Source organism: Lagopus leucura, unplaced genomic scaffold (genome assembly GCF_019238085.1).
Source record: "Lagopus leucura isolate 7727_CA_CO unplaced genomic scaffold, USGS_WTPT01 Super-Scaffold_100002, whole genome shotgun sequence".
NCBI classification, from domain to species: Eukaryota; Metazoa; Chordata; class Aves; order Galliformes; family Phasianidae; genus Lagopus; species Lagopus leucura.
In genome coordinates, this window is record NW_024962263.1 from 63832506 (window position 1) to 63855484 (window position 22979).

General features: G+C 40.6%; 1 protein-coding gene across 1 annotated transcript; it reads right to left on the reverse strand.

Annotated features, from left to right (window-relative positions):
• Window positions 1-18577: 18577 nt before the first annotated feature.
• On the reverse strand, window positions 18578-22651 carry LOC122178977 (myelin P2 protein). The gene is made up of 4 exons (XM_042869568.1): window positions 22460-22651; window positions 20923-21095; window positions 20563-20664; window positions 18578-18830 (listed from the first exon to the last, which is right to left on the reverse strand). The coding sequence occupies exons 1-4, from the start codon at window positions 22530-22532 to the stop codon at window positions 18780-18782; spliced, it is 399 nt and encodes a 132-aa protein (XP_042725502.1). The 5' UTR covers window positions 22533-22651; the 3' UTR covers window positions 18578-18779.
• Between the last annotated feature and the right edge of the window lie 328 nt (window positions 22652-22979).

Below are 22979 nucleotides of genomic sequence, written 5' to 3' on the forward strand. Positions count from 1 at the left end.
GGTGCCAGAAGAGTCAGGAGAGTCTTCACGCTTCTGGTTTGTGAGTCTATAAGCCCTGTGTTACCTGTGCTCTTCTTCCAGTGGCTTCTTTAAGAGATGCTAAGGGCAGGGCAACATGTCTAGTGGGAAATGAGACTTCTCAAGACAATCTTTCTTGCTCTCAAGTCATTTTATAGAAACCAAGAGCATAGGAACTTGCTTTAAAACCTGAACAAAGCAATTCAGAGGCATGCCAGAAATATCAATCTGAGAACAAATAAATTAGGTAGAAGAGGTCACAGACTTATCAAGGGAAATGAAAAAAAGGCAGAAGCACTGCAATGGCTGGTTCCAGACCTGAGTGTGCCCACTGTTGTCATAGCAGAAGAAGGTGTGACTAGGCTGGATGACTCTGACTTCTCTTGGCAGAATTCTGCCACTTGCCCAAGTCAGATATCTCCCTTCTTAGGATGGGGATTTCCTTTGTTCCTGGATGTATATCAGTATTGAAAAGGTAATTATGCCATTTTTTAATAATTACAGCCCAGTCACATTTCACTGAAGTTAATGGGCTGGGCTATTCACTCTGCTATTGTAAGTTTAAAGTTATACAAAGAACAAGTTGTATTGGATAGAAGTTCATTGAAAGATGACAGTAAGATATCTTTAAAAATCTTTTTCTAAGGTGCTTATGTCCTATTCATTAAAATAATAACAATTCCAATTTTTCCTTTTTTCCTTGTTCTGGAGAGAGGAAGAGGAGAGTTTCTTTTAGCCATCCTTGCTCAGCAGTCCAGGAACACATTAGATAAAGTGCTTGAGTGGAAGTGGAATTTCGGAAATGAAAAAGGTTTTGCTATGGTCCACAGGGAGTTTGGAATATGATGTTCAGAAAGCTGCCCCCCTCCCTTTCGTAAAGATGATTTTGCCATTAAGATTCTTATACTACCCTGGGAATACTGTGAGGAATTTTGTCCCCAGTTCAAGAAGGCAAGGGCCGCATTCTCTGTGGTTAGATCACTAAGCCTAGAAGAGGCTGCTAGCACTCCTTTATTGTACGTGGCTAGTATGTTTACATCCACTATGAGCACTTCTGTCCTATTATGCTTTCTGCTTTGCCTATATAGAAGTTGGAAGATGTAAAAGAGTGATCAATGTGCAGTTCTTTCCACTATTTTAGTGAACAACAAAAGGCGAGTAATTTTTCAGTACAGCTTTTTGTTTTTTCTTAGACATATATATCAAGATTAATGCATGAAAACAGAGTTAACAGCAGCATTTACTGCACAGTGCTGCTGTGTGCAGTGCAACTGAGAATCGTGTAGTCTCCATTAACTTCGAAATACCAGGACATTTACTGAAATATCAAGATCTGTTCTGTTAAGTGAGCCTTCCCAGATGTTAGGATGGAGGTGAGGCCAAGATATAAAAACAAGCCTAAAATCAGAAACCCAGTTTTATAGATAGATAAAATGAGGCACAGAAAATTGAGTAATCATTTGTTCTTTCAACAACTGTACATCTTTAGATTAAAAACAAACAAACAAACAAAAAAAAAAAACAAAACACCCAACAAAATCAGATATAATAGAAACTTACAAGGCCATTTGTAGTCATAGAATCAAAGAATCATAAAATCATACAATCACAGAGTGGTTTGTGTTGAAAGGGACCTTAAAGATCATCTAGTTCCAACCTCCTGCCATGGGCAGGAACACCTTCTGCTAGACCAGGCTGCCCAGGGCCCCATCCACCCAGGTCTTGAAGTGTGCAGAAGATGAAATGAGAATGATTGTCTTTCTCCCATAAGCTTTTTTAGAGTGCAAGACCCTCAGGAAGCTGATAGACAATGAGTGAAAAAGCAACAGAAAGCCATGATTTTCATACACCCACTAAAATCTGTTGAATGATGGAAACTGATTCCAGAATGCTGGGGAGGCCAGCCATATAAGTCTGTTCAAAATGCAGTCAGTTGAATCTAGGGAGGAACGCATTCAAACTCTTCAATGTAAGAATGTACATGCAATTTTATCTCAGGGGTTTATACAGACTGGGCAAAGATCTCTTTGAGAGCAGCCTGTGGAGAAGGACTTGGGGGTCCTGGTGGATGAGAAGCTGGACATGAGCCAGCAGTGTGTGCTTGCAGCCAACCATGTTCTGGGCTGCATGAAAAAAGGGGTGGCCAGCAGGGAGAGGGAGGTGATTGTCCCCCTCTACTCAGCTCTTGTGAGGCCCCATCTGCAGTACTGCAGGCCTGGCCTGGGGCCCCCAGCACAAGAAAGACACCAAGCTCTTGTAACGGATCCAGACGAGGGCCACTAAGATGTTCAGAGTGCTGTAGCACCTCTCCTATGAGGAAAGGTTGAGGGAACTGGGCTTGTTTAATTTGGAGAAGAGAAGGCTCTGGGGAGACCTCATTGTGGACTTCCAGTACTTGAAGGGAGCATATAAACAGGAGGGGAATGACTGTGAGGGTGGACAGTGATAGGACAAGGCAGAATGGTTTTAAACTAAGACAGGGGAGATTTACATTGGATATTGGGAGGAAGTTTTTCACACAGAAGGTGGTGACACACTGGAACAGGTTGCCCAAGGAGGTTGTGGATGCCCCATCCCTGGAAGCATTCAAGGCCAGGCTGGATGTGGCTCTGGGCAGCCTGGTCTGGTGGTTGGTGACCCCGCACATAGCAGGGGGGTTGAAACTGGATGATCATTGTGATCCTTTTCAATCCAGGCCATTCTATGATTCTATGAATCTCTAGCAGTGCCTCAGTTTGAGTATCTGAAGGCTGAAAGCATACATAAAGGAAAGGACCACTTGGTACATGCCCTTCTTGCTTTTGTGGGATTTCCTCCATCCATCCATCTATGGATGCCCATTGCTGGAGACCAAATCATAAAGACACTTTCAATATCATCCAGCACAGCAGTTCTCATGTTCTTATCTCTAGGTAAGCAGTGCTTAGACACAGATTTATTTTAATGCATCTTTATCTCAAAAGTGCTGTCAAGCAATTTCTAAATGATTTGAATAATTTCTTTTCACATCCCTAGTAAGTGATGCCAGGAGCATTTGCTGTTCAGCATTTGTGAAAGTGCTGATCCATAATCAGATACTAATCTGTTCCTCTGCTGCCTGGAAAAAAAAAAAAAAACGTTGCAACAAATTCAAAGCTGTCTCATGAGGGCTGCAAAGATCAAATGCTTTTTGTTTCCTGTTTTCATCCACAATAGCCTGCTTCACAAACTAGTTGCAGTAGGCAGTGGTACAGCAAGTGAATGCCGAATCACTCTGCTTTGTTTGACCCAGCAGTCAATATAGGACAGAGACATAACTGCATTATAACTTCCTTCCCACAGCACAGCATTGTTTGGAAGCTGCCCAAAGAATATTACACCACTGACTGCATTCCTAGCCCAGTGGGTATCAGGAGCCCAGAAAATCAGTTCCCTCCTTTGTTAGTTACAGAGCTTCCCAGTTTGTACTTGGTGCCTGATGCTCTGCTCCCTTCCTAGTATCACCAGAGTCAGTAAAAATAGGGATATCTTTGTAAAAAAACCAAACTGATGCAGTAGAATTAAAAACATTCTGAACAGAAAAATTATAGCATTTTTACTTTCTGTTCATTAAACAGCAGCAACTGTTTCAAGTGTTCACTTATTTAATATTTTCTTCCCCCTTCCTTCTCTTGCACCCATTCTTTGTCCTCAAAAACAATTTAGTCATGTTATCTTTCAGATAGTGGGACCAATATGGGCACACAGCTCCTGAATGGGAAAACACAGCATCAACTGAATTTATACGACAGTGATAAGCTATGTATTTTAATTAACATCATATTGGTGAAAGCCTTTGTTTTCACAGAGGCAGGAACATTATAAACCCTTCCTGTAAAAAAAGAGAAGGCAGTGAGGGTACGAAATCCAGTATGCTAACTGCATGATCAAGGTTAGGTACACACTAAGCTGCTACACTAATTCAGAGCTTAAGACACTAAGATATCATATCCTAGCTATCCAGGAAGACAATTTGAGGTCCTTAAAGAAAAACTGTGTGATTAAACTGGTTAGGTATTAACTGCTCAGGTTAGGTATTATAATTCTGACACAAACCTCTCCTTATCTAAAGCCAAACAGTCTTTGGACTCAATCCAAAACCCACTGAGGACAGCAGTTTTTCCACTGGTTTCAATGGGCTTCCAACCATGCTGTTCAGTATCATCCATTTATAAGCAGTGTCTGTTGAGTTCTGCTGTATTTTCACACTATCTGGCCAGCTGTTCGGCAACCACACAGTGGTTTAATGGAAAGCATGAAGCAGGAGAGGTCCTTGAGGGGCGGGAGCAGGAAGCCATGCTTGATGCCAGGGCAAGGTGCCAGGGCCGCCAGGCAGCCCCCATCCCTGCTAAAGGAGGAGGGAGGGAGGAGTGGAGTGCTGTGCTGCGAGGCATGCTGCTCAGGAAATGGCTTTTGGTTCTGGCCCCACTGATGGAGCATTTCTATGCGGATGTCCAGCCTCAATGTCCAGCTCAGAGAGAGGTCCTGGGAGAGTGGGTGGCAGGCTTCCTTCACTTTCCAGAGCTGTTGCTTGCACTCCACCCTGTGCAAAATACAGCTTGGAAAAGGAAAGTGGGTTCATTAAGAACGTAGTGTCCTTCATTCAGACTTCCTTGCTTTTCTCCTGTGGGGTGGATCCGTAATACTTGGCAACAGTGAGTCAGGCAAGGCACCACAGGTTGTGCTGTTCCCCAGGGCTGCTCCAACAGAGCTGGGCAAGGCCCACCCTGGGCCTGATGAAGGGCTGAGGTAAGGGTGAATGGTGGAGAGTCCTCCACCTGTAACACTCCACTGTGCTGGGAGGTGCAGAATGCAAGGACTCCCTGTGTCCTGAAATGAAAACTATACACCAAATTCCAGGGAAGAATAGGATGGGAGGTGAGATGCACCTGTTTCAAACTGAAATACCTCTTGGACTTAAGTAAAAAATGTAATTATATGAGTTAAAAAAGACACGGCATCTTCAGTGATAGCAGCAGTTCTTTCTTTGCAGCTCAGATGCAACAACATCGGTCTGTACAGGTTCACTGCCAGCTGTATTGGACTGGGAGAGATGTTTTTGCTTATTCTAGTTACAATCTTTATGGGAGACCATAAATTCATATAAAAAAATAAAGTTGAATTGCTGCCCACAGAAAATTTATAAGCTGTTTTAAGCAGAACTGAAAATTACTGGCTAAGACCGTAGAGGTGAAGCGTTGAAGGATATCTCTCACCTGAGGGTAATGATAGCCTCTAACCACCTGCCTCACTCTGCCTGTTCAGTGTCACTGTTCCTGGGAAAATCACTGTGGATTCCTCTGACACTGCCTGTTCTCACCCAGGCAGGCCAGAAAAATGGCTTTTTAAGGTCAGTCTGGTGAGTCCTGGCTGTAGGGTGCCCATCCCAGCCACACCACAGAAATGCCTGGAGTGGGTGAGCTGAGCCTATGCAAGTAGCTCTCCTGCGGCTGCAGTTTGAGCCAGCAGACAACAGCGCCTTCTTACAGATGGAAGATCTTGGTGCCCCAGATTACCTTCTTCCTGCAAGTTGTGAAAGACAATGTCTGTTTTGTGCCCTCTCTGCAGATTCACACAAAAGGTAACAACCTCTCTGCTGTCACGTACCCACTGAGGACAGCTGAAAGATGTCTTTGCCATTGGTCTTACTGATACTGATTACAGACTGCGCAGGCAGCAGACACAGAAAAAAACAAAAAACAAACAAACAAAAAACCCCAATATATAACAAGATGATCACTGAGAGCTTTACCATTATATGCAGAAAATAGAAGAATGATTTCTGTAAAAACATTTCTTATCTTCAGAGGGCTTAACTTTGCAGACCATACCTTTTTTTTTTTTTTTCATTTTAAAACACTGTGTGGGTAAGCTAAATATTTATCTCTTCATAAAACCTAGATGACTCACACTACCGAAAAAGAGCTGTGTGATTTGCACTTCTGGCTTGCCATCTGGGATCCAGCCCAGATCATTTGTCTGCATCAGGTGCTATCAGCAGGTGTATGCATGAAGCAGAGCGAGGTGAGGGCTGTTTTCTACTCTCTGTACTGCTTATTCCAGTGTCCAGCTTTGCACTGTCTGCCACATCTTTCCAGCGACAGTCGTTGGCATTAAATGTATCATAATACATTAGGCATAAGTACCCAAATTATAGGCCAAGGATGACTTATGCTTGGGCAAAAGCTATATGGGGAACTTTGTTTCATTGGCTAATCCACCCTAAGACAGGCTGTCATATGGACAACTAAGAATAGTAGAGTTACTCACTGGTAGTGAGAGTGATGACTCAGAAAACAGGTTTTAAGCTGAAAAAAACTTCCACATTGTCACTGAAGATTAGACACGCATGAGGAAGGTCACATTAAGATTTGGCATTTGGGCTTTTATTCTGCAAATTATTTGCCAACTTACACATTTCTTCACACTCATCCACCACACAGTCCTTTTTGAGAAGTAATTTCAGTGCCCCCTTGCCCTTGACATCTGTTCAGTGAAAGAAAACAAGGAAGAAAAAAATCAAGCTATGTATTAGCATGACATTTTAAGCTACTCCCCTACTTTCAAATATAAAAATACTTTAAAAAAAAAACAACAGAAAACTGCTGCTGCTCCTTCCTTCCTTCCGCATCTGACTCTCTGTTTCTCATTGCAGCAGACCAGTCCAACCTGTCACCCATAGGTCACATACAGCCCTGGACAGCTAGTAATGTGGCCCCACAAGATCATAAACTTTTAATGTTGTTATGTGATTTTTAACTATGCATTAACCTTGCATTCATTTTTGATAAAGAAATTTGGAAAAAAGTTTCAAGATTTCAAAAAAATCACCAATATTTTTGATACAATTGCAACTTGATTTTCAGTTGACATAAGTAGGTTGCCATGTGACTTTCAAATGGAATTTATAGAGTTGCAATTGGATAAAAAATTCAAAGAAAAATGTGATCATGTCTTTTTACCAGACTTTCACAAGATATCTCTTATCAGAGAAAAATATCCCTCCCTTCCCAATCATGCCTTATTCATGTCATCACTTTTTGGCAGTATGTACATTTGCAAATAACTTTTCTCATGGGTGAAGTACAGGAAGAGTACAATTTCCAGAAAAATCTGATGAACACCTGGAGAACTCACCAAAAATTGCAACCAATTCACCAAACCAGACCGATGTGTTAGTTTCACAAAAACGAGGTCACATATCCCACGAGTTTTAAGTTTTTGTTGATCTCTTTTTTATGTTTTAATTATATGTATGCATAAAAGATAAATATTGTATATTAGAAATATATTTTATACATTTTATACATTTTATATGCAGCCCAAGACAATTCCTCTTCACTCAAAGCAGCCCAGACAAGCCTAAATCATGTTGGACACGTGTGTGTTATTGGATTTCTGCTTGCTTCTAATGCAACTGGCAAGGTACAAAATTGACAGCATGTCACAAGACAGCAAACATTGTTACTAAATTCTCCCATTCCTTAGAATTACTTTGAGATTTCTGCATGATTATATGTAATGTAATTAGTGTTAGAAAGTGCTAACTCTTAATAAATATGATTCACTTAGCCACCAAAACAAGTTCAACAAAAATCTGCTGTAATAGTTAATTGAATTCAAAGGTTGTGTAAATCATGTTGGGTTAACCACATCTTCCCCAAAACAGCTTTAAAATGAAGGATAAAGTATGGTCAACAGAGGTCCCTGGCTTAGGATGCATGTGACTTTTTAACATAAACCTTAATCCTGGGCAACAAAGCATTCACATGATTATTTAATACATATTTAAAATACCAAGAAAAGAACTCAACTTTGTAAGATCACTGATTTACCATTTTCTTTTCTCACGTATGGATGAAAAAACATTTTATAAATGCAGCTGCTTTTCCCGATCTCCTGGGACACTGTGCTCTTTAAGACTAGAAATTAGTTGTATAATCTATGATATGTTTTCTCCAAAAATGTGGGTGTTTTTTTTTTTTTTTTTCTGATTTCATTCAATCTAATCTTAAAGTATACATTAAATTGGAGGGTGCAAACTTGCTGAAAGCATTCGTAAAGAATCATCTATAAAATAATGGATAGATGGTAGTCTGAAGATCTTCATCATGGCGAGGCCGGACTCTTTTCAGTGGTGAGTGGAGACAGGACAAGGGGAAACGGCTGGAAACTGCAGCATAGGAGGTTCTGCACAAATGTGCGCAGGAACTTCTTTACAGTGAGGTGACGGAGCACTGGTACAGGCTGCCCAGGGAGGTGGTGGAGTCTCCTTCTCTGGAGATGTTCAAGACCTGCCTGGATGCCTACCTGTGCTACCTGCTGTAGGGAACCTGCTTTGGCAGGGGGGTTGGACTCGATGATCTCAGGAGGTCCCTTCCAACCCCTACAATTCTGTGATTCTGTGATTCATTTTAGGACAACATCAGCGTTCCACGTGTCTGGGGCTGGTGAGAGTAAAAGCACACCATTTTGGGAAGCACTGAAATGGCAAGACCTAGTCAAACTTTTCCTAGAGCCAAGATTCCTGTGAAAGATGGACAATGTGTCACTGAGGCACAAAGAGGCGCACTTTAGGAAATCTCTCTTCCTCTGTGGTGGTATCATTTCTACATTTAACCTCTTCTGCTTCAAGATTTGTACTACATAAAAGGAAGTTAGCTGTGTTAAAACATCCGGGCAGAGAACAATATTCCTGTTTCCTCCAACAACATGTTGTCTCAGAAGTCTTTTAAAATAGTTTATAAAAATTCCAGTAGACATAGCAAAACAATAAGATGATAACATAAATAAAATAATCAGAAACGAAATAGGAAACTAAGCTTTAAGGAAAAAGCTGGGTTTGACTGAAGACTCACTATCCAGTTGGATTTTAGTGCAAAGGGGAGGAAAATATTCTTCAGCTAAGTGAGGTGGAGCTATGAAAAGACTTCATCAAGTTGCTGCTAGTCTTGCCTGCTATTAGTAATAAAAAATGGCAGCTCCATCTCCATCAGCTGATGTGTCATGCATCTTGTCTTCATTTCTTTAACAAATGATAGTACATGCTTGTCATGGGTAGTTAACTTTTGATACAATAAGCCAATTTTAGCCATCACCATCTCCAAGAAATCATCCAACCAATTCCTTATCTGACAAGTGATTCATCCATCAACTCCATTGTTCTCCAACTTGGTGGCCAGAATTTCATGCAGGACAGTGTCAAACAGTACTACTACTTAATCTTTATAACAGAATATTTCTCCTTTTGTTTTCTCTCACTTCCTTTCCAAGGCTGAAACTTTTCCTGAAGTATTATCATACAGACTTCTGGAAAACAAATAGTCACAGAAAAGGGGTAGCTTCTTGTTATTTTCCTTGCATGATAGATCAGTTTCTATTGTTTCATCTTTTGTTTCAGACACGTTTAATATCACCCTAATCTTTTCCAGGACAAATCAATTGTTAAGATATACTTTAAAGACTTTTTACTAAGAAACTTTATATGTAGAAATCCTGTATGACACATCATCTTTGTTGCTACTAGTCAGCTTCACTGTCTGTAACTGTCCATACATTTTAAAATATGATCTCCTATCAGTAGATTTAGCTAACAGCATCCTGGAATGAAAATGGACCTTTGACAAAGTTTGTTCATCAAAGTATTTTGATCTTTTTCCATTATGAGTAGTGTAGAGTTTCTTTGCTGCAGAACTCTGTCTTCAAACTTGCCGTAAGGTAAGAAGAAATCACCCTCTTAGCATTCTTCCCTTTCAAGTTCACATGGCAGTATTACATATCCATGTGTGTAAGTTACCTCATTTGAAAATCAACACTCTGAAAAAGCTCTTCACAAAAAGAAAAGCGTATATATACTCACAGGAAACCACCCCTGCAGTTAGATCATATTTGTTACCACATACCTATGAGATATCTGGGAAAATTCACAACACATAGGAATTATGGAACACTGAATCTTGTCCAAGCAAAATCCTTAAAATCCTGACCCAAGAATCGCCCTAGCACAAGATGTCCAAAATTATCACTGCAGAGTGTGAGAGAGGGAGACCAGAGACTAGATGGGTCTCAGAGGTCCCTTCCAACTCTAAGGATTCTGTGATGCTGTAAGGCAGTGAGGTACAGGTGCTTTTCCCCTAAAGTTGTCCAGATGACCTTTACTAAGACCAAAGACTTGGCAAAAGTCATATAGAAACATTAGAAAGAAAAGCTAGTGAAGGGTAGTGCTACGATCTTGTTGTGCTTTCAGATTCATCTCTTCTCCACAAACTGCTGCACAGGAGACAATCACTGATTAATTATTGCATGATAGATTGCTTAGTTTAACTGACGAAAGAAAGCTTTTCCTCCTTTCTTAACATACGTTTAGATATTCAGGATCCCTCAGTTCTTCAGTCTTTTAGTCATGTTCTGTCATCCTCACATTTTGAGAAACTTCTGACAAATGGGTTTGTAAGCAGTAGGAGTACCTCAACCCCATGTGTGTTTGTGTGTTATAAAAAGGATGTGTGTGGAAAGGCATGCAAAATACAAAGGATAATGCCATCGTTTATACGTTATTTCCTCTAAAGAGTATCTCCTATTCAAATCCAGATGGTGCTTGGAGAATTTTCTGCTACTGAAAACAGACTTCTCTTCCTCTTGGCTGCCGTACATCCTTGCACCACACCTGGGAGTGACGTTGATCACATTCCCGTCTCCTGGCCGTGGATCTGAATGTTCCATCGTGTTATCATTATGTGGACACTCAACTCCAGTCCCTGAGGTGACATTCTTTCCTTTCTCTTGGACAAAAGCAACATACTGTTATTGAACTCTAGCATCTTTTCTGTGTTTCACCCTTTCCCCATCTGCCAAAATTGGTCTTTTCAGTCTTACGGAGAAAAGAGAAAGAAAAAAATGAAAACTTCTCGTGTGAGTAGTGATTAATTTCCTGATTTAATAAATAAAACTCGAGAATCCTGCTGCTATTTTGTGCTGCTATGTTTTGTTTCTATTTGTGAGTAGAAAAACTACAGTATTTTTAGAAAGAAATGAGGAACAAGGATCGAAATTTAGTTTTGCTTCCAGCATTTTGACTGTTTGCCAGATTGACGAGAACCTCCAGGGAGAGGTTCTTAGAGCCAAGAAGGACCTTGTATCCCCTCAGATTCCCACAAATTTTACTAGCACAACAAATGTGTACCAGTTACCAGAGGCATGAAGCTACCATTGAATTAGGATAGGAAACTAACTGGAAAGCAGCCCTTGGTACTGCCCAGATGTTCAGCCCAAGAAACAGGACTGTCTGCCAGGTCTGCAGAAAGAGCAGGAAGCCAGGTGGCAGCACGGAGAAACAAGCTGGCATCACCACACTTATGACACATGTGGGTATGTGACTCAGGCCACGCTTTCACAGCTGAGTGAAAGGAAGTGAGTTGCTTTCACTGCTCTTATAAATAGATGATCATCAGTCATATTAACAGAGTTAATCTTGTGTCCCGTGTACACAGTCACCACTTCTCTCCAGCTGGATGCTCCTTGGAGCTCAACCACCAAAGAAGTTCAACCAGAATAGTGCTTACAGCTTGGTGAGCTGTTAATCAAATACCAGACAATAACAAATATCACTTAGTAGTCAGGGAGGAAAGGCACATATTTCTAAGCTATTATTCTTCTCCTAAAGATCTTTAAAACAAGCCATCTAAACTCTTTCCTCACAATGGTCATTATGCTCTGTGAGCTATACAGACATGATAACTCAGATGGATGATAGTGGGTGAAACTCCTCTGCTGCCCAACAGAAGCTGTCAGCAGATTTCCAAGCTCGTTTTATGTGGCAGAGCTTATGCAGAGTTTGAGAATATCTTTAGTCCAAACATATATTTCTGATCTATGAGCACCAGGCCTCAAAGGGCGCATACGTATCATACAGGCAAGTCCCATTTTGGGTACCCAGAGCAACCATATGGATTTCAGGGAAGAATTCTGGCTTGACTAGAGCCAAAATGAAGACAAAACACACATCCTTCAACTGTTTTCACAGCGTCTTATGAGTAACGTGAGACTTGCACCAAAGAGCAGTGCACCAATTCTTCTCTCATCCTAGAAAATCTTTGGGAAGATGACACACAATTGCCTGGTCAGTCACTCTACAATGGTGACAGGATGAGAAGAGTAGCATTTTTAAAAGTTATAGAATCTTCTGTTCTACAAGGCCAGATTGACTGTTTTCAAGGCCAGATTGGATGGGGCCCTGGGCAGCCTGGTCTAGTATTAAATGGGGAGGTTCGTGGCCCTGCATGTGACAGAGGGGTTGGAGATTCATGATCTTTGAGGATCATTCCAACCCTGGCCATTCTGTGATTCTGTGACAAGAACTTCAACTTTTCTAAACAATAACAGATACAAAATCTGGTCATATTTACAGGCTGGCTGGGTTCATGACAGCATGGTGCATTCAGATTTAGGGTTTCTTTACTTAGTCCAGATTTTCTTTCTCTCTTTTTATTTTATTTGTCACATACTGTTTAACATCCATCTAATTATTTACTTAAGCAAAGGAGTAACTTCTACCAATACATTACTGTCCAAATAGATTAAATCTCCTATTTCACATCACAGTTCAGATAGAAAATATGAGTAGTAGAAGGAAATTAATAGTGTTGTTCATTGAGTAATCCGCTCTTTTTCTATGGTTCTTGTTAGATTTGCTTTTTTTTTTAATGTGATGAGCTTTTGACCCATTATAACTTGTTCTTGGGAAGCTGAGGAGAGATCAACTGAGCTGTGACTCTCATGGCAGGTGCTGCAGAGGTGAGCTGGGTCTCAGGTACGTTGCCTCTGGGACAGTTTCGGTGTCTGAGAACAGTGGTCACTGGCTCTGACTAAAATGGTACATATTAATAGATACTTCTGTGCATGTGCTTGTGTGTGTGGATCTGCATATACCATAGATCTTAGTGGTGTGAGGAATTTTGTTGTGTCACTGCAGCCATCTGCACCTTTGGCCAATATCCCTTTCCTCAATCCTTCCTATTATGTTAAACCTATGTTTTTAGGTTTAATACTTATCTCTTGACGAATTTGTTTTGCACTGCATTACTGAAAACTAGACACGTGTGGCGTGGAGGCTTTACAAGTGACGAGCAGCACAGGCCGACAACCCCAGCTCACAGACTGTCCTCCTGACTGCACATCTCAACACAAGGTTTGTCTTTTTTCAGTAACATCAAGTTTACTGCTTGTATGCAGTCTGTGATCCGCTACAGGTTCTCAGAGTTTGTGCTGGTTGTTCCTTGTTCCCCATCTGATGTGCGAGCTGCAGCTGATATTGACCAGCACATTTTTCCCTTCTGAATGTTCCCCTGACTGTTTCAAACTATTTCCTGAGTTTGTTGAAATCATCCCAATTTGAACCCTGCTTTCCGGTGTGCTTGCATTTCCTCTCTTCTCCGTATGATCCATAAATAACATCTGTGCTATTAGTGAGGAGATTAAATAGGACTAGGCCAGAAGTCCACTCAAAACATCCGACCAGTTTGACAATGAACCAATGACAGTACAGAAATTTTTCATATCCTTTCTCTGTAGGAATAACTCAGTCTAACCTAGATTTATATCATGTTTATGAAAGTGTTTAATGGATGACTGTCAGTGCCTTACTGAAGTCACTAGAGGTGAGGTTTGCCACTCTCCTTCCAGCCACAAGATTAGTCTGTACTCTGGTAGAATAAAATAGCATTGGTTCGAATTGATTTATTCAGACTGACCTCCATTATATTGCTCTCTCTCAGCTTGTCATAAATAGCTTGCCTGACGGAGGCTTTGCTCTACTCTTTGCCCTGTAAGTTTCTGGCCCCTCTTTCTATCCTAGTAAAGAACTGAAGACCTCTGCTTCCTCTTCCTCAGAAGTTACAGGAGCTGTATTTCTGCTTTTAGTCATATCTGTGCAATCATCTCATTCAGAACTTTGTTGTTAGCAAATGGCTTTTTTTTTTTTAATTGTTTTTTCCAGGTCAGATGCAGTTAAACTAAGATGTGAGCTAGCCATAACACACAGGACTTGCAAAGGCAAGGGAATACAATCTTAAAATTATTCCTGTTCTTTGACACGTCTTCCAAAGTCATTATCATATACTCTAATAGCTGCCTTTTTATTTCATAATGCAATCTCTAACCAAGTGGATACAGCACCAGTATAAACTGTGATGATGCTTCTTGATTACATCAAATACTTCAGGTAGAGGAAGCACCAGGGAGAGCCTTAGTGTTGGCTCCTGCACTCCTGGCCAGAGGCTCAGATTCTATCTAGAAAGTGGAGACTTTTATGCACCCACCCTTTAATAATCTGACTGCTTGTTCTCTTGTTAATTTAAATCAAAACGTTTATGTTAACCAGGTAATTAGGGGCCTTCAGTGTTATGTCTTATCATTTCAAATTGCTTCATAATCCCACTGTTAGCAAAGAGGGAAGATCTGTGAAAGAGTTAATATTCTCTTTAAATGATTTTGCCTATACACACGTATAAGAGTCACTAAGGTAAAAAACTGAACGCTATGGTGCAAAGCATGAGAAGGTGGCACGAAGTTGTATGAAGCTGTGCCTCTCTGCTAAGAGCTTCTGAGTACAAGATAACTGAATCTTCCACATTCACTGTCTCCAATTTTCATATCCAATGTGCAGACTTTCCAAGTAAAACACGTAAAAGCTGAGAGATAAATGAGATTATTGCTGGCATGTTCAGTAATGTAAGTATTGTACAATAGCTAGATACACGAAATATCTTTTCTTTCTAGTAATTATGTCTATAGATTTCCCAAAGAAGCCTAAAGCTCAGTCAGACTTGATACGGGCTGTGCTTTAGCTGATCTGCCACGCAGCTCCACTACAAACATCTCCTGTAGCTTTAGCCCTAGCTGTTAGAGCATTTATAAGCTTTGAAACACAGGATCAATTCTCACAGTGTTTTTGACCCTATTGCTCACACAGACGCCTATATGGAAGCTGTGTCTACAAGGAAATGTGCTAGGAAGTAGATATGTTCACGAGGAGGTAAATTGAGAAGCCTTTTTTCCCTGCCTTACACATCTCACATAGTATAATCAATATTGGTGATCACATTAAAACAATATGCATGTTTTAATCTAACTAGTCTTAACTACCACTCTACTGAGTACCTGAAAATAGATCCAACTGTAACCCAGTTATTCCTTCCTTCCTGATCCTTGAATCATGCCAATTCTCACATTTTAGTTTTAAAATGTTCATAACATTTGAGGAAATTATATTTAAATATTGATTTCCTACCCAATAGGTGAAAAAACAAAACACAATCTCCTTTGAAAACGCTACTGGACGGTGTCTGCTTTACACAGCTTTCTTTCTCTTTAGTGTCTCAGGGAATACATTTTTCCAAATGTTGTTGTACCCTTTAGTCCAAATAACATCATTTTATTGTGTTTCCTATCTGCAGTACAATGGCCAATGGCCAATCACAATGTTCCCCACTGAAATGGCAAGGATGTGCTTTAATTACCTCTCTAACAAAGACCTTGATTACATTTCAATTCCAGGATTTCTGAAGGCGATTTTTCATGGCATCAGCCTATTTGTTTCTAACTGATTACCCCTTCAGCTCTGGTAACCTTTCACTCCATTGTAACACAGACATCAACAGAACATCTTTAATACAAAATGAAAATTAAGGATGGTAACAGCATCTTAAAAGGCAGAGTTGAGCAATTTCTATACAGCGAAGTGTTTATAAGCACAGCAAGGAGTTCCTCTACGAAAAAGATACGTAGTGAGGATCTGTTATGAAGTGCAACTTATTTAATAACTCTGTGTAATCTCCTCCCCAATCATTGCCATTCCTAGAAAAGTTACTGCCTGATGAAATGGTCCAATAGGCATCAAGGTAGTATAACTACAACAGCACCAAAGGCCATGCGTTGGTCCCTAGGATGTGTGCAAATAAGCTTTGCAATATAATTGCAATACCACAAATGTGAGCTCACCAAGAACAACTGAGAGAAGTTTAAAGGTACGTGAGATACCAACATGGGACAAAGACTTTGCTTGAGGGTCTGTGGCCTCTCCTCCCTGCTCCTTGTTGCACAGAAGTGAGTGGATTGTTGTGCACGGAATCACAGGTTTATATATGCATCACCCAGAGACACTTTCTATTGCAAATAGTCAAATTCTGTCCAGTCCAAGGCAACAGCCACAGCACCCACAGGCCAGAGGCAGCTTTTGCTTGATTTCAGTAGTCCCAGTGGTTTCTGTAGCAAGCAGAGGATGAGGTGGGTACTAGATCAAGCTGATTCGCTTAAACAGTGCTATTCATATGCCAGCATCAGGATACTCTCATCACTAGATTAAGCAGCAGGCAAATGGAAAATTCACACTTTTGGCAATGTGTTCAAGACATAGGCGTCGTATCTTGGTTTGGACATTCATTCCACAGTACCTAGCCCATGCTAAATGTTCAGTAAAGGAGAAAAACAGATTTGTAGTTAGGCACGAAATAAACCTTCAGACCACACAGTTCATATAAACTTTAATTCCTATTGGAGACCCCAAGGCCTGCATTATGTGCTGCAGTATCCCAAAGCACTCCATTTCTGCGCTGATTTGTGCCACCTGCTTCATTGTTTTCGCCTTCCACACTATCAGTCCAGTTGCACTTTTCCTGTTTTGGAAAGTCCCCAACTCACATGACATTCTGAAGTGACCTTCATATGGAGTGAAAATGCCAAATACTGGGATCCTAATAGCATATCTGCGTCTCATTAGGAATTTTAATCCTCAGACTCTGAAAAATTAAATGCAATTAAAAAATCCACACAGAGGTGAGGAGGAAGGTGGGTTGTGTGAGAGAAAAGGAGAAGACAGTAAATAAGCGAGGACTGAGTGAACAGTCCTATTTTTTTCCCCCAGTCCTGGAAAAACACAGCTTGTACCAAACTGAATGTTTATTTCCTTTTCTTGAGGAAGTAAAAAAACTGAAAACTGACATTCAGTTGGAGAGGAAATTTTTCCATTTAACCTCAGAGAAGCATTTACAGGTTGCTGAAAGAAAAGCAAAGGAAATAAAGAGTGTGTTTGCAGCACTCACCACTCCTTTGCCTGCAGCTCTGAGCTGGCTGACAGCTCAGACAGCTTGTGAATGATGTTATGTTACACGGGGCAGCACTTTACTTACAGTCCTTGTTACAGACACTGAAGATTTAGAGTCACAGAAACTCTGACTCTCACAAATGTGAATCTTAATGGCAAAACGGAAGAATTTGCTCCCTTCTTATCCCCACTTAGGTTAGAGACCAGTATAAAGTTATCTGTAAATCTCCAGCTTTCTATCACAACTCATATTTTCTAGCATGCCTCTAGTACCTTCAGGCAGCTGCCTCCAGTGAGTATGCATTGACATGATTGTGGTCAAAGCCAGACCTAATCTCAAGCTTCTCCAATGATTGGTAGAAAAGAAAAGTGACCTTTACGTTTTGCATTTACATACAACATTCACTTCCTAATTATCTGCTCAGTTGCACCAATACTGACATACCGGATCTCCCTTACTGTGAGAATTCATGTTCTCAACTGCAGAACCAGTAGGCAAAGGTTCACAGTAGCACTACAGCTCCTAACAAGCCAAAATAAACACATCTGCCAATCACAGCAGTTTTAACCCCCCAGAGAAGGCAGAGAGATTCCTGCATGATGACATGGAGGCAATGAAGAGGGAAGAAATACTCCTCTTTGTGTTGTTAACATGAATGCTGTGGCATTACTGAATGCCACTTAAGGAAGGTAAAAAGTAATAAGCTGCTCCAATGCTTTTGGATTAAGGAGATTTTCTGTTTTTTCCTTAGTTAAAAGCACAAAGTACATTAGGAAGAATGAACAGCTTAGTTACTCTATTGGGTTTAGCAGAAAATTCTATCCATTGAAATCTCTTCTGTGTGCTTAACTCTAAATCCATGATTAAAAATTGCTAGAAGTAAGAGGAATTGCTTTGCAAAATGAAACTCTCCAGCACTATGATTTCCAGAGTTCATTGAGACCTGTTTCACACTTCTTTTGAAAGTTCAAAAGCTGCTGGGCAGAGAAATATGGAATACATCCTGATAATTCATCCTCCTAAAGCTGCTCTCTTCCAAGCAAATGCCATGTTATAGAAATTGGTACGAAGAGAAGTATAAGCCATTTTAGGATGAGAACAATGAGAACAAATGATGCAGTAAAACTAAAAGACTAAAACAATAAATCATACTGCAAGTCAAAAATTATTCTGGTTAAGATGATTTTCCCTATAGGAACTATTCAGCAATAAAATCATTTAGTGAAATTTACTGAAAAATCATTTACTGCATTTACATTGCAGCCATGAGATGAGAACTTTTACACACACCAAGAAAACAGTGTTAGTCCTCTCCCAGAGGCAGATCGACTGTATTTTAGCATTTTACACAGAAATAGTCTGACCATTTACACAGGCAAGAACAGAAAAAACGGGCAGCATCCAAGAAAGCAAACTTTAAAAATTGATGGGCAGACGCTCTATTTCATTTATTGAGAAGCTTTTATTGAGGCACCACAATATTCTGGATTAGTCACACTATGGCTCTGGAATATCAAATCATAATGGAGTCATTTTCCCAATAAAAGGAAATAAAATAAAGAAGCACAGTGCATGAAGCTTTGGTCACTGGGCTAGGGTGAGTTTTTAGAGCCAGTCCCAGTCCGGTGCGGAGAAGGTGTTCCTTCACACTCTTTCATAGACTCTGGTGCAGACAACCCCTTTCATGGCACACTCCTAAGGCACAAAAGAAAAGATTAATATAAGGATCTCACTGGCAGCAAATATGTCTGCTGCAGTACCACTGAACTCACTGAAAATCCAGATATCATATTTTGAAAATCTGTATAATGTTTAGAGCAGATAGCAAAACTATAGTTATAGTGCAATAAGTGATTTTGTTTGGTTGGTTGGTTGTTTTTGTTTTTAATTAAATGGCATATAATAACAAAAAGAATGCAAAATTAGCTTCAGCTTATAGGAAAAAAAAAGCACTCCCGTTGTTATGGCTTGATAAAAACATCATCAAGGCCCAGTTTATCATACTGTGGCTCACAAATGCTTTCGGTTTTACAAACATGTTTTTGTGGAAACAGATGCAGCCTGTGCAGCTCAGAGGTCAGGATTCTGGCCTACAAAACTTTGCACTCATGAATCACAAGATGTTTCTCCTGACCCCTTTGTCCTGGTGGCCCTCATTGGCTCTCAATGACTCACAGCCACCAGGCAAGTGCAACAGAGGTGGCAGGACATGAGGCAGGGCTCAGCAGTGTGCAGAAATGAGTCCTCCTCAGCAGTCCTGTCCTAGGCCAGGGATAGGCCACAGACTGCTGATGGAATGAGCAAAACACTGGCACAGGCTGCCCAGAGAAGCTGTATGCACTCCATGCCTGGAAATTTTCAAGGCCAGGTTAGATGGGGCTCTGAGCAGCCTGATCCCCTCATAGCAGGGGGTTGGAATTGAGTGGTCCTTGAAGTCCCTTTCATCCTAAGACATTCTATCATTCTACGATTCTAAGATACTTCTCTTTATTCAGAAGTAAAATCTCAATTCCCTGAAATGTATTATGACACTGGATTGGCTCCCCTGTGGTTTTTATGTGCCTAGTAGAAAATCACAGAATCGCTCAGGTTGGAAAAGACCTTCAAGATCATCAAGTCCAACCGCAACCTAACCACACTACCCTAACTCTAACAACCAATCATGTCCCTGAGCACCACATCCAAATGGTTTTTAAACACATCTAGGGATGGTGACTCAACCACCTCCCTAGGGAGCCTATTCCAGTGCTTAACAGTCCTTCCTGTGAGAAAGGTAGGTAGGTTAGATGGATTGAGGAAAGTCCCCAGCCTTCATGAAGGATGGGCTTCTCTCAATGCCAAGGGCCTTTCAGAGGAGCCATCAGGACCTGATGGCCCTGCTGCAGGTCAATATCACCAGCAGAATTAGGCACAGAGAACTGCCTTTCATGCAATAAACCTCCAGCACCTTTAGCTAGAAGTGCTCATGCCTAAAAAACAAACAGCAGTATGAACTGACTGGCACAAGTAGAAACAGGTGTGCAAAAAAGGCATGGAATGAGTTTTCTAAGGTGGACAGGATTCATTCTGAAGATGGAAAAAAGAAAAGAGCCATTCCAGGGACAGAAATTTCTGGCTTGCAAGCTTCTTTTTACATTTCACAGATTTCTACTCTATGAAAATTACATTTCTTTTAGGCAGAATAATTTTGAGATGAGTATATATGATCTCAAATCATGTCAACTCTGCCAGTATAATTACTTTAATGACAATTTGCTGTTATGGAATAACATTTATTTCCTTCCAGGTTGTTTCTTAAGCTTGTTTCCCATTTTCTCCATCCTTATTTCTTCATAAGCCAAAACTGTCACTCTGCTTAGACAGAGGCCAACTGAATGTTGCATCCTCCTGCCATGCAGTAGCATAGAAGTGAGAGCCTGGAACTTACCACCACCATTTTCCCATCAACCAGTCTTCTTTTTATTGTGGTTTCTTTGCCATTCCACTTCTGAACTTGAACCAATGACCCTTTCTCCAAGGTTACAACGCTCTACAAAGGCCAAGAGAAGAGTCTCAAGCTGTAATCAAAGCTTTGCAAATTAGAGTAGCAACTCATTTTATATTCAGCCAGATCTGCGTTCTCTGCTAACAAACTTCTTACCAGTGGTGCCAGCATCATATTATTTCTTCTTTCAGTGCTTTTCTTGAATAACCTGGGAATTTCATAGTACACTAAGAGGGTAGGAAAAACTCCTCCTGTCTCTGTTCTAGTATGTTAGGACCACTCAGAGAACATCAGCCCTCTTACCTTGACTTTCCGGTCATCTGCTGTTGTTTCATCAAACTGCTGACCCAATTTGAAGGAAATCTCTGTATTTTTGAAGGTGCTTTCCGTTCTGAGGGTTACTATGTCCCCTTTCATACTAATGATCACATTGGGCTTTGACAGGCCACCCAGTTTCCTGGTTGCTAAGCCCACTCCTAGAAATCAGGAAGAAAACTGTCATTACATTCTAGGAAGCAAAAAAACTCAGTATCATTTTGAAAAACTTCAGTAGAAAAATGAGGAAAAGTTTATTCCTGAATACTATAATACTTTCTTCACATGAGACACTGATTCTTCATATGTGGAAGCACTGTATTCAGATGATCACGCAGCCCCAGTTGATGGCACGCGCCTCCAGCAAGAAGCAAAGATTCACTTGAGTATGTACTGGTGTACATTTAACTAGGAAGAAATACTGGTGGTTAGTAGCATGCATGTGTCTTTGTAGAGATAGAACTATTTCTCATGAAAGCTCAACTAAATCCTTTTTATATAAAAATCGTTGAATAATCTTAGAATCTGAACTTCTCTTAGCAAGATGCTGGGAAGAAACTGGATTCTGAACTGCCAATATGCTGTTACTTATTCATTAAAGCAAAGAATATACTGGAGAATGGGCAATTCGTAGGTTTTTCCTAAGATACCTTAGGGATCATGACTCTTGAACTTCAGAGGAAAAGGCAAGATCATGTACAAATAATGACGTGTCACTGTTTTATAAAAACAGAAAGGGGATAGCTGTAGTTGCTGCATTAATGCTATGGAGTGCTCACATGAGAAGATACATACAAAAGGATATATGTTGTTATCTGTAAAGTATAATACTATTTGCAGTAATTATTCAGTACTGAAACATTTCTGTTCCAATCTTCAGAAGAATGTCTGTAGCTGGACTTGCATCCCACATTTACTCTGGTTAATTAATTTACTGAAGTTCTTTTGTTACTCAGTTTAACATTTCAAATAAGGGGAATTAGTGTCTCAGTGAATCATTTATATAGCAAAAGAAATGCTGTAACTGACTGTGTGCACTTGCTATCTAGGAATGAAGCCAGCATTAGAATTAAAAACAATGCCCAATTGATTACATTCCTGGCATTTCTCAGAAACAGATATATTCATTCATAGGATTTAGAACTCCGAAACCAAAGTGTCATGAGACATCAGCTCCATTATATATTGTAAATTATCAAAGTCACGAGTTTAACAGTGCAATGAAGAGAAACGTAAAACAATGCTGCATCTCCTTAGATCCTTCTCATTACAAACAGGTTAGATCAGGTTAGTTCACTTAGACGGAGGTAAATTTATAACAGAAGCCTTTATTTTCTTTCCATGTTAGGTGTTAAGGAAATAAGTTATGCTAGAACTATAATTGCAATGCCTATGTGGCCAGGAAGAAAGTACTATGCATGAGCAAAGCATAAGATGAAGAAGAGGCATTTGCAAAGGAAACTTACTTGAAAAAAAAAAAGAAAGAAAGAAAGAAAAAGAAGAAAAAGCACACAACATCTCTCACCCAGTTCTTTCATATAGTCATCAAAATTTTCACTGGAGACAAGTTTCCAGGTTCCCACAAATCGATTACACATCGTGTTGGCTTTGTGAGGCAGTGGTTCTAGAGAGAGGCAGCAGTCACAAATGCTCTTGGTGGGAGCCAAAGAAATTTTGTGCCTGACTCAGATCTCTTTTGCCTCCTTTTAAAGATGCCCAGTCCCTGTAATGGTCAGAATGGGCCAATGGGAGCAGCAGTGCCAGGGCAAGACAATGTGCACCTTGTCCAAGGCAGCCGTATCTGTACCAAGGCTCCGGGTGACGCCTGCCTCAGCTTCCTCCACTGGTAGATCAGGACAGTAAAGCACACATGGGGCTGGGGATGTGAGGCTATTGCTGGAAGCATGGAGCAGTCTGGGGACTGTGGTGGGATCTGAGCCATATGTAGCCACCAGCCACTTTATCCCTCTGAAATTCAGTTCTGACTGTCCTCCCAACACCATTTGCTGCTGCCACCATTACTACTGTTGTCATTTCTATGACAG

Bases quoted from the DNA above. Each gene is read 5' to 3' on its own strand.
- LOC122178977 (XM_042869568.1), bottom strand. From the start codon at position 22,532: ATGTGTAATCGATTTGTGGGAACCTGGAAACTTGTCTCCAGTGAAAAT. The intron at 20,665-20,922 runs GTAAGAGGGCTG...TGGCCTTTGTAG, and splicing joins CAGATGACCGGAAAGTCAAG to AGCGTTGTAACCTTGGAGAA. The intron at 18,831-20,562 runs GTAAGTTCCAGG...TTTGTGCCTTAG, and splicing joins TTGATGGGAAAATGGTGGTG to GAGTGTGCCATGAAAGGGGT.